This window comes from Asterias amurensis, chromosome 17 (genome assembly GCF_032118995.1).
Source record: "Asterias amurensis chromosome 17, ASM3211899v1".
NCBI lineage: Eukaryota > Metazoa > Echinodermata > Asteroidea > Forcipulatida > Asteriidae > Asterias > Asterias amurensis.
Window position 1 is genome coordinate 7,311,688 of NC_092664.1, and position 12,458 is coordinate 7,324,145.

The following is a 12,458-nucleotide window of genomic DNA, read 5'->3' on the forward strand; positions in this document are numbered from 1 at the left end:
TTTATTAAAAATAGCTTTGTTATGACATATAAATCAAATAGCACGATTGGTGATTTTGGCGATTTTGACATTAAAATGAGATCGTACAAAAGCGAAATAGAAAGATTCAAACTTAGATTAAAAAAATAATTCAATCACAATAATTTTAAAAGCATTTAAAAATTTAGTCAATGAGAAATGAACTGTTTATTTACTTTACTTCTTGTGTGTTAATGCTGAAAACTTGCATAAACTGTAACCATCTCATGATTGTCTTTGTCAGGTCCCCTATACACAGCAACTTCTAACATAATCATTTTCCTTTCACCTCGAAGGACCAGACTATTTTACACTCCAGCCTCGGTTTGAAATACACTGATCTAAACGGGAGACCTAACAAAGATGCCATAAAAGGCAAAAAACAACAAACACATTTAAACATATAAATATTTAAAACGTTAATAAATGAGTTACTCTTTAAAACTACTAGATGGCAATTTAAAAAGGTGTAGTAAGACAAGAACGACATCTTATGTTTCAAAACTTTTATTACAGCTTGCTTTACAGGCACTGTACACTTTAATTGTCAGAGACCACTATTCTCACCTGGTGTGTCCCAATATATTCATAAAAAACAAACCTGTGTTAGACAAGACTTCAGGCCTGAAGTCTTTTAATATTTAAGTGAGAAATTAGCTCTTTCTCAAAACTACTTTACTTCAGAGGGAGCCTTTTCTCACAATGTTTTATACTATAAACAGTTCTTCATTGTTGTTACGAAGTAACTTTGTAACTTTGTAAGCTAACAATTATTTTGAGTAATTACCAATAGTGTCCAGTGGCTTTAAAACTAATCTGTCAACAATTATAACATTTTACTGGGTTAGACTGAAAGTGTAATCTTTGTTTGAAGATTTCATGTGTCAAGTTTTACCTTAAGAAGCTTGTAATGAAAGCTTCTCTAATGAATTTATGAACAAACTTTTCCATATACAAGTCATTGAGCTTAAAAACTTACCCGATTAAGAGCACTGGAGAAATATTTTTATTTTAAGTAAAGTAATTTTCAAGAAAAAGATAATGTTCACCCCAAAAATTGAATCTGAGTGAGGCTTCAGACATGAAGCCATTCTCAGGCATCTAAAAGGACAACATTTTTTCTGCAACAAGGATTATTTTTTCCTCCATCATTTTCTTTAAACTTTAATGATTAATTGAGCCCAATTTATCACTAGATTGTTATTTTATGCATGCTTAGTTATGAGAAGTGATGATACTGGTCTTTGACATTTACTAAAAAGTATACCTCGCCTTTTACATTAAGATCAAGAAATAAAATGATTGTTAGTTAACTTTCTAGTACAGTTCTTTATTGGAATTTGTCTATTAACTTGATTTTCAGCTGTTCCTTTTTTTAATTTTAATTTTAACATGACATCGCAGAGGTTTTTTAATGAAAAGAAAAGTGTTAAGTTTCATCCCCACTTGAGCTCTTAACATATTGTGTTTCAAAAGTTGGAACTTTAATAAACAGTCAAATAAAAAAAATGAAGATCTAAAAGCATAAATGACTTCAACTAATTGTAATGTGGGACTTTTTTCCCACCTACTGGTATCTTGAATATTTAAGTATACAAAGTATACACTTTATAAACACTCCAATAGTGAAAAAAAAATAAAAAAATTATGAATAAACAAAAATAAATGAATAAAGCGTTCCAACAAAGTATAGGAGCACAGCACCGAAAAATAAACACACAAATAAATCTCAACAAGTGTGTGCTAACCGAAATAAGTACAAGTTAAAAAAAAAAGTCCTAATACTTTTTGGCATAAGTTAATACTTGCATTCACTCTTTCCTTCTTGACCCCATCCTTCTTCTGAAGGGTCGTTCTCTAAACTCTTTCTTCATTGACCACTTCTTCTTTCTAAGGGTCATTCTTCAACTTTTTCTTCCTTGACCACTTCTTCTTTCTAAGGGTCATTCTCTCTTCTTTATTTTGCTCTGAGAATATCTCACAAGTTTCACCACATGAAGCTATAGGAGTGGGTCAGCCATGCTATATGCCAGGGTCCTTGACTGATGACCTGTATTAGAAGTAATAATCAAAATCACAAATTTATATAGTAATAAAAATAATATCAAAGTCTTATGTAGCGCACGCAACTACCAACAAGGCGCTTATACAGAAAGATGGGTGATTGAAAGGTATGAATTCAGAGACCCAATTATGAAGCACCTTACAAGGGATTACAAGGTGCTACAACACATTCAGCAGCCACAGCCAGGAACACAGGGGCGAACCCCTTCTCTTTTCGATAAGTGCACTGGGTTTTACATGCGGTACACTACCAACACATGGGACCAACAGCTTTATGTCCCATCCAAAGGACGAAGCAATGGTTAAGTGTCTTGATATAAAATTGTTCTGAAAACTCACCCACAGCAGGCATTCCAAGGCCAGGTCTGTTACCACCTCTTGGTACGCCCAGTCCCCTCCCGAGCCCAGCCAGACTGGGTACCTGGCTGAGTGGGGTGTTGTTAAACTGGTTAGGGGTAGTAGCACTTTTGACTGGTAGAGTGGGTACCACGTTCGTTGGAGCCTATAGATAAAAAATGAGCAAACAAATTGTCACTTACATGTAGTTTACAGGTTTCGTGTTAAAGGTGTAAGAAATTCAGATAAATATTGCCAAATATGAACTAAATGTATTCAACAAATTTGAGCACTTTTTAATCACCATGCAATTGTTAATTGATAAATATTATGAAGATAACTGTTACATCAGTGGTTTCCAAATTGTTGTTCAAAAAATAGAAAAAAAATAAAATAAATAATGTGTACCCATGATTGTCCCCCTGTGCACAGAATGACTAATACCTGTTGAAAATGTCTGCCCAAATCTTGTTGTCAAAAATATGCAATTTATTCAGGTAATAAGTTTTGCAAGACAGTTTGGGCTCTATGAATTCTGGCTATGAATAGCAATCTGTAACAACTCTGTAGTTGAGTCTGGCTTACCATGGAGACAGTAGGAGCACGTCTAGTCTCCACCTCAGCTTTTTTTGGTGAGGACTCTTGCTGTGGACTCTTTGAGTTGAAAATGTTGGCAGCAATGGCACGTCCCTGTACAGCTTCATGAAGAAAGTAAAACAAAATGTTATTAATGTCATACAGCAAAGAAAATGTATTGGAATAACAACCCTTGTACAAATTTACATAGCATTAAGTTGATGCAATCCCCAAATAAAGCCTGGTTCATACTTCCTGCGAATGCAAGTGCGTAGCGAATGTTGACATCACAAATTCGCAACAAATAATTCGCAGCAGTTCAACTCTGCTTATTCACTTGCAAATATCGATGCGGAAGGAGAGTTGTGACGTCAAATTCACGTCAAATTAACTTCGCATGCGCATTCGCAGGAAGTATGAACCGGGCTAAACTCAGCACAAAAAAATCCTCAAAACAAAACATACTTGGAAAGTGACATCAACCAAAAACAAAAAAAATCTTTGCTGAACAAATGATCACTATCTTTGTTATGTATCTGCAAGAGGGAATCTAGAAATGTTTTTCATTTTATTTTCATCTCCAGCCAATTTAGATTAAGGTCACCTGTCTGAAACCAAAATTTATTTGGATTGACCTAGAGTCTTTCCTAATCTATTTGGTTCGGCGCGACTGTGGAGCATCTCTCTAAACTGTGTGTAAGCCGCGCTTAATCCTTCAAGAACAAAGTGGCAGTGAAGAATTTGGACACATTGTTATTGATTCACAACAAAGTGTGACACTCTGTTGTCAGATTCTCGACAGTCCTTGCTGATATTTTGGTTGAGTCATGATGTATGAATCCAACCAAGTATTAACGACATAGATTAAGGGATTTAGAATTGAAGAGGCAGGTCATCCTACTAAAGGTATTGTCTGACTTGTTACTCGTAATGCATCGCTTTAATAAACACACAGGACTGACAGCAAAATAATCTACTGCACAAAAGGGCATCACTTAAGAGATTGTGAAGAGGGGATTCTAGCCTAAAAAACAACCCCTGGATTCAGACTGGTGTTTCTAAAACACCGACATCTACTTATGTGGAAGATATTTCCCCTTCATTCAGTTTTCTGAATCATTGCTTGAGAGTGATTACTGTGTTCTTTTGCACAATAAAGCACAGTTGGAGCATTCTTCATACCTCATGCACAAGGATTTCTTTAGTTTTGTTCGCTGTACCCAAGGCTTTTGCAAAAATCAACAATAGTCAGTCAAAACAAGTTTCTATATGTGAGTCCGTTATCCAGTAATTTTGTAGCAAAACCAAGGCTTGAGGAAGAGGCTAAAAAAGACAGCCCTGAAGAAAGTAAACTGTAACACCTTCTTTTCAATTAATTTTGACAGTCGCTTTTTATCCCATCAAATGTCTACCCCCTACCAGGGCCTGGATTGTACAAGACATTTGTCTTGGCACCTCAAAACACATCTCAGACCTTAGGTAGTCCACATCCCAATGCATTGTTTACATTTTTTTCAAAGCAGACATGGTGTTTGGTCCTTGGGAAAAAGTAGGAACATTTTATCCAGAACAAGGGCTGACATTAGCGCATAGTGAGGGCTTCATCACACTTTTCAAGCGATTTAATCTGCAATTTTCTGATTTAACCAAGAGAAAAACAAACTGGAACTCAGATGCAAGTAGGAAGAATATAATTCCTGTCTAAGCCTATATACCACAGTTACCAGCCAAAATACCACAACCTAATTGCATAAAGCTGGTTTAAGCAGAGTAGAGTATTTCCAGGGCTGATTTGGCTTGTAACCTTTTGATTAGCTTTTGTAGCAAATTGATAATGTTTAGCATAAAAGAGCATCCAACCACAGGCAATATTAATACAAGTTTTTCTTGGCAGAATTGTTCCCAACATTTCGTTCTGCTAAAGCTGTGACTAAAAATGTAGGTCAAACTTAGTCAGGCTTATATAACAATAATTCCCTTGCATAACAGGCCATCATCGCCAAGGACAAACGTTGGTAATTCGCATGGTGTGTGTTTGCATCATGCAAAACTCTCAGCCAATGCAAGGTATTTCTTTGGCCTGAAAGAGGGCGCAGTTTGGGATTCTGATGTGTACAACAAGGGGTCTATAAAGTTGGGCTGGGTCAGTTTGAATTGATTTTCCGAGCTACTATAAATCCCAAGGTTGCCTAATTCATATAGACCCCATGAGTTGTATTTTTTTTAAAGACACAGGGGTGGATTTCACAAAGAGTTAGGACTAGTCTTATCTCGACTTAGGACGAGTTACTCGTCCTAACTTAAGACTAGCTATGCGTTTTTGATATCTCTTAGGACTAGTCATAAGTTAGGACTAGTCCTAACTCTTTGTGAAATCGACCCCTGGACACTATCGGTAATTACTCAAAGATAATTGTAAGCATAAGAACTAAGAACTTACTTGGAAACGGGCAATGAAGAGCTGTTGATAGTATAAAGCATTGTGGCTCCCTCTAATGTCACATAAATTTTAAGAAAGAGGTAATTTCTCCCTCAAATAATAAAAGACTTCAAGCCTGAAGCCTTTTAGTGGGCAGCTGAAAACACACAAATTTGTGCAACAATGGTGTATTTTCTTTCATTATTCTCTTGCAACTTCGATGACCAATTGAGTCTAAATTTTCACAGATTTGTTATTTTATGCATGTAGGGATACACCTGGTGAGAATATTGTTCTTTGACAATTGCCATAGGTGTCCAGCGCTTTTAAATGATTGAATAGAATTGCTGTTAGTCTTTTCTGGGGGTCATTTCACAGCAACAGAATGAATTGCCTGCTATGGCTTTACTATCTCTTATACAACAAAACGGCCTTGAAATGTGATTCGAATTGACAAGCCTTTTAGCGGCGCTGCTTCAAAAGTTTTCGCACTACAACACTCCTCAACACCTTTTCCTGATTTTTTCCCCCAATGATAATAAAAACAATTTATCATAGTTTGGAGTAAGTAAACTGACACAAATATTTGACAAACGTGAGTGGAGAGATATTTTATGGGGGTGTGAAGGTTTTTACCCAGTTACTAAATTTTTCAATTAGTACTAAAAAGAAGTTGAAGAGTACATCCAAGGAAAACTACGCATAGCAACTTTGTCATCAAAGTAATATAAAGGCAGATTGGAAAATCTTCTCTCTGACATGACCCAAGTCTGGAGTCAACGGATTTATTCAGATGGGTGAAAACTGCTTAACAACCAAAAGGTCCTGTGATATAAATAGAAAGGCCTGATTTTGCCCTAGAAGAGTCCTTTGTGCCATCTCGAAGGCTAAATGACAAAACAACACATTTATGTGTCATTTAGCCTTCCAAATGTGTGTTGTGTTGTCGGCAAAGACTTGGCTAGGGCGGAAACATCCAGATTCTAACTTTGTTTTAATTTTATATTAAGAATCTTCCCAGTATGTGTACGTCCATGCAGATGGTATCAGGCAGGGGTTGCCCCTTTGTAAGTCACTAACCAGTGGGACCAGTCTGCTTCAGTTGATTTACTGCTCATGGGTGTTTTAGCATGTGTACAGTGGAACACTGTTTAAATGGCACTTTGTCATAAAATCTCTCTCAATATTGCTGTATGGAATTGCCCCGTATCCTTTTTAAAGGCGGTGGACACTATTGGTAATTACTCAAAATAATTATTAGCATAAAACCTTACTTGGTGATAAGTTATGGGGAGCTGTTGATAGTATAAAACATTGTGAGAAACGGCTCCCTCTGACATGACACAGTTTTTGAGAAAGAAGTATTTTTCCACGAATTTGATTTCGAGACCTCAGATTTAGAATTTGAGGCCTCAAAATCAACCATCTAAAAGCACACAACTGTTTGTGACATTTGTGTTGTATCTTTCATTATTATCTTGCAACTTCGACGACCAATTGAGCATTAAAATACCTACAATGCATTGTAATTAGCGATTACTGATGAAAATAATTTTGAGAGTTTATGTATTCTGATTGAATCGAAACACTAACCACTTGGGGTATATTAACATGTGATCTAAAGACCCGCTCAGCGAACTAGATAATTAATGGCCCATAAACAAGACTTATGTAATGATACTTTGTAAAAATTGTAGTAATGTAACTAACTAAACTGTGAGAGCACCCCCGGTACATAAGGGTGTTTTCTACAAGCCTCGGCTTACACTCAGTTTATACTCTTCTCTCTTAATGATAATAATAATTATTATTTCTTGTACATAGTAGATTCCTAGTATTTTATTAGTTATCTGCTTTATCAATATTATTTTGTATACTTATAATATGCGCTTTTGATTTGGTTAACTGTATGTGCTGGTAAGGTCTCTTATTGAACTTGAACTATTTTCCAAAAAGAGTATGGAATGAACGTCATATTGAAGGGTAACCCATATTTAAAGATCTTTTGTCACTGAATTTTTTTCTTCATTTACCTCTGGACCATTGGTAACACAACAAAATATATGAGTATTTATTTTAAAGGGATATCTATATGGATCATATATTTTACTCTGAAAAATTTCTTTCCAACCATACTCATTTCAAAACAAACGTTTTTATAGTCTTAAGTGCCCAACCCCAAGACAATGTGCAATTTCAAATGGGGACAGTCATTGGAACACTGTCAAAAAGATCCTCCTTACCTCCCCTGTTTCTTGTTACATTTTGTCTTATTTGTTGGTTGTATTTTACAGTTTATGCTTTCTAACCCCATTCATGTGTTTCTACTTCACTGCTAATGTTTCACATAGTTACCTGTTCATGTTTGTTGTGTTGTCATTTAGCCTTCGAGAAAGACTCTGCTAGGGTCGAAACGTCAGGCCATTAACTATTTTTTGCATTTATACCATCGGCCCATTTGGTTGGTAAGTTGTTTGCAACAGCTTATTTTATTTTCTCAAAAAATAATGCTGTAACTTGTCATGCTTGTGCCCATACTTTACCTGGACTAGTTCATTCAGGACAAAGCATGTAGCAGCATGGTGTATTAACAGCGCCCTCATCTGGCAATAGGTGAATAGCTTTTCCACAACACTATTTTGGGATGCCCCTAGCCTGGTTGTCTGAGGCCACACTTGGATTCTTGTAAATAATGCCAGTGCCAGGTACCTTTGACCTTTGACTATTCATAGTAACTTCTTTGTCCTAATTACAGCCCAAGAGATGCATCGACCAAGCTTGATCTTTGATGTTATACATTTTGCAGTGATCAGGGTACAGCCAAGCCGGATACCTCATAGACAGATTTATGTAGGAGACAAATGGACACCAAGTGGGCATCAAATGCTCAACAAATGGACAACAAATAGACACACGATAAAACAGACTTAAGCTTAAGTGTACGTGTCGGAAAACACTAATGAAGTATAAAGATCACAGTTGGAAAACCATGGCAACGACCAACACAGGAGGGTGGAGTTGGAAAAAGATAGCAACAGCTAACACAGAGTTGGTTCCAGTTGACCGGTAAAGAGATCTACTTTCAGCAGTGGAGTGACATGAATGATTAACAGGTATGTAAATAAAAGACTTACTCGTTCCTGGTCTCGGTACTGAGGTGTTATTGTTAGGCACCAGCATAGATCTTCCCAACCCATGGAGTCTTGGTTGAGTCCCATCAACTGAGTTTGACATCCCTGGAAAAGTAATGACAAGATGGAAGATAAATATTTAAACAATTCACGAGGGCCAAATTTCATAAAATAAGTAAGCAGCTGTTGTGTGCTTACATCCGGTTTTACTCTGGTAAGCAACATTTTGTTGTGCTAAGCTACTTTTTTGTGCTTAGGTAGCTCTAAGAAATTGAGCAAAGTTCAAACCCTCACCGAATTGTGCTGCTCTTTGATCAATAGTATGAAGTGAAACTGCTTTAGAGATCTTCTTCGGTCGTCTTATTCCCTCCATGGGTTGTTCAGGTTCCTCTGTGGTTGTGTTTTCTTCAGAGCTATCAAATAATAAACAAATATAATAATATTGAAGTCTTATATAGTGCACGTATCTACCACACAAGGTACTCAAGGCGCTGAGTATATACATACTTTCAGATAGATAGGTTATTGCAGTGATGAATTCTGAGACCCATATATCAGACCAAAAATATTTCAAAAAATAGTTAATGGCCTGACGTTTCGACCCTAGCAGAGTCTTTCTCGAAGGGCTAAATGACCATTTAGCCTTCGAGAAAGACTCTGCTAGGGTCGAAACGTCAGGCCATTAACTATTTTTTGCATTTATACTCTCGGTCCATTTGGTTGGTAAGTTGTTTGCAACAGCTAATTTAATTTTCTCAAAAATATTTCCTGAAGACAAACAGACACACCAAGTAGGATTTGAAAACTTTAGATGGTGGAAATAAAATACAGTAAGGTTTGCAGGGAAATAGATGTACAACAGTTGCCTCATTGGAGTCAATATGGCATGTATGGTGTATAATATAAGAACAGCATACATGCACAATGTTATTATCTTTGGATTATTCCATAATGGGAACCAAATTTTTTTTTACACAAAATTAGTTTGTGTTTCTCTGCTTCTGCATAATAATATCCTCTAAGCCTTGAAAGGTGTAAGGAAAGTAAAGAAAAACTTACTCAGTTACTACTCCATTATTTTTGCTGACTTCCACTAGCTTCTTACTGAACTCTCTTCTTTGAGATCTTGTCATTCTGTTAACAAAATTATAAGACATTCAATTTATAAAAATACAATAGGCCTGTACCATAGAACCACAGTTACTACCAGTTACCTGACCACTATTGCTGCAATTTGCTACTTGCACTTCCATTGGTAAAATGTGAATGTCTATGGGAAACATTTTCCCAAGGTCAAGACAAGTGCTTCAGTTTTTAGTTGTCTTCCTTTTGTGCAGAGTAATGTACAATGTTTGGGTCATACTCACTCTATGCACACTCACAGTTGCGTTTTTTTTTTAACGGTTTGTGTCTTTAACGTCTAGTATACCGTGAGGTATGCATAGGGCAGTTAGACTTTAGGTCTTCCTTATAAAAATCAAACAGGCTAATTGGACTACTGTTACAACCACAACCTGAAATTCAAACTTTTAGAGGAAATGACTTTTTCAATTTGCTAAGGGCACTTCCATTGGAAACCTTTGACCAAGGCCAAGACATGCAACAATTTTGCTAATACTTGGAATGTTGAATGAGGTGCATGCTGGTCAAGTTAGCGTCTAAACCTCATTCCTGGCTAACACGTGTGTTCCCAGTATTATTTAAAGTTGTTTTTTGCCTTGATTAATAATCCTACTTACCCCACCAAGTTGTGTATAATATTGGGATTCTCTTCCTCTACGTGTATTCTGCTTGAATTTGACACTTCTAGACAGTTAAAAATAATAAAAACACATCAATATTGCAATAATGACAAAAGCAACGCCAAAATACTGTTTACCATATTAATAGTAATATATTTATTTCATTTCACGGGTATATAAAAAGAACAATATTAAACATAAATTAGGTAAAAACATTTTAAAATATACAGCAATGAGCAATTTAAATACAGAGGAAGGAAAAAGAAACCGTAGTTAGGAATGTTTTCGTTCACAACAGAGTTGGGGACATAAACAAATCAGGATTATAACCATAACTACACATCAAATTCAAGCATAAAACTGCAGTTTGTCAAAACAGAGGAAAGTGCCAGGCACACCAATACTTTGTAGGCCTACTACTGAGAAACAAAAATAGGAGGAAATTAGCAGATCAGCTTAAAGTTGCACGCCTGGCTGTTTTAAAAGTGAAGTTTTCATACCTGCGTCCCAGTTTTCTGTTGAGGGTGGATGATATTCATGATGGTAACTCGGTACCGAGGTATCTCCCTTCATATAACTGCCATCAGGTGCTTGAGCTATGGACAGACAAAAACAATCAGATTAATAATGGAAGTCATGGGAAAACAAAACATTGGGAGGCAAATGTATACTGCTCCACTAGTAAGGCTCTTACAGGGCCCAATTTCATAGCGGTGCTTAGCGGCCGAGTTTGTGCTAACTGTGCAATTTCTATTTCATAGCGCTGCTAACCGCAGCACTGGCTAACCGTAAGCACACGAAAAGGCATGCTAACCTTCCGGTGCTTACGGCACAAAAATAAATGACGTCACAATGCAAATCCACGACAAACACCCAATATGGCCACCCAATTTTTCTGCTAACCTGTGAAATACGCTAAGGCTTAAGCTAATTTTTCTGCTACAGTAAGCACGCAAATTTGCTTACGGTTAAGCAGTGCTCGGGAATTGGGCCCTGGATGATTGTTACCCATCATGCCTACATCATTACAGATTGTGAGTGGATAATCATGTGACAGCCCCAGGAGTAGGTGGCACAAGCCCCTGGTGATAGTTGATTTGGGTCGATAGCCCAAATCAGTTAAGCTTAGCCCACACCTGGAAGTGGCCATCAGGGATCGATTTAAAATAGAGTAAGTTACGATAGATCTTAACTGCAAATCAATTGTGGTTGCTTAGTTAAGTGTGATGTCACAATGCAAATCACTATGATGATACTGACAATTTATCTTACGATGGATTTGATTGCTTTGTTAAATCGACGCGCACAAGCCGAAATTACATGCAACATGTAGCTAACCCAAGAAATAAGCTTGACATTAGCGGGAATTTGCCTGCTTCCCCAAGCGCCGATCTTTGCTTATGGTAAGCAAAGCCGTGAAACTGGGCCCTGGGATGGATATCACAAAGAGTTAAGACTAGGATATCTAGAGTAAGGACGAGTTACTAATCCTAATTTAGGACTAGCCATACGTTTTTAGAATCTCCTAGGACTAGTCCTAAGTTAGGACTAGTCCCTAAATCTTTGTGAAATCGACCCCTAACCTTTTGATGTTAGGAGATCTCTCATAAAAATAAATAAACAAAATAAAAAAAGAAAAAAATTGCTTACCATACGCAATATCTGGTTCAATGGTACTGCGATCAAGACAATTGGCAACATGGTGTCTTAGCTCAGATATAGGGATGATATGTCTGGCATTAAAGGGACAGATGCTCATGTTGGCTAGAATGTGATTCTGAAAAAAAGAGAGAAAAAAAGTAGAAAATTGAAAAATAAAAAACAGACGAGGAAGTCCGGAAAAAATATAGATACACAATAGATACAGCAGGTACTCATATTGGCTAGAATGTGATTCTGAAAATTAAAAAGTAGAAAAGTTGAAAAAATAAAAACAGATAAGGAAGTTGGGAAAAATAATAACATTAAGACTTTAAACCACTGCCTGCTTTGATAAATCGCATATTATTTTTTAACTTTGTGAGGGCATCTGTGAACAAAATTTACATGAAGCGAAGAAATTAAAACAAACTGTTTTTCCATTATTGGTGTTGTGGTATACGAGTATTTTTTGCAATTATTACAAGAATACAATAATACGGGCAGTCAAAATATCATGAAACTGTCATAGGA

The 12,458-nt window shown here is 36.5% G+C and overlaps 2 protein-coding genes across 2 annotated transcripts in view; one reads left to right on the forward strand and one right to left on the reverse strand.

Moving 5' to 3' along the window:
• Nucleotides 1–12,458, reverse strand: part of LOC139949453 (uncharacterized) — a 14,571-nt gene continuing 2,113 nt past the window's right edge. The window contains exons 3-11 of the mRNA XM_071947797.1: nt 11,937–12,063; nt 10,787–10,882; nt 10,284–10,350; nt 9,604–9,678; nt 8,839–8,957; nt 8,548–8,649; nt 3,004–3,116; nt 2,422–2,584; nt 1–2,068 (exon numbers count right to left, since the gene is read on the reverse strand). Of these exons, the coding sequence (XP_071803898.1) occupies nt 2,019–2,068; nt 2,422–2,584; nt 3,004–3,116; nt 8,548–8,649; nt 8,839–8,957; nt 9,604–9,678; nt 10,284–10,350; nt 10,787–10,882; nt 11,937–12,063 (912 nt within the window). The 3' untranslated portion in view covers nt 1–2,018. The remainder of the gene's footprint in view (nt 2,069–2,421; nt 2,585–3,003; nt 3,117–8,547; nt 8,650–8,838; nt 8,958–9,603; nt 9,679–10,283; nt 10,351–10,786; nt 10,883–11,936; nt 12,064–12,458) is intronic.
• Nucleotides 8,451–12,458, forward strand: part of LOC139949452 (uncharacterized) — a 22,526-nt gene continuing 18,518 nt past the window's right edge. Inside the window, exon 1 of the mRNA XM_071947793.1 lies at nt 8,451–8,526. The gene's annotated coding sequence lies outside the window, so the exon portion shown is untranslated. The remainder of the gene's footprint in view (nt 8,527–12,458) is intronic.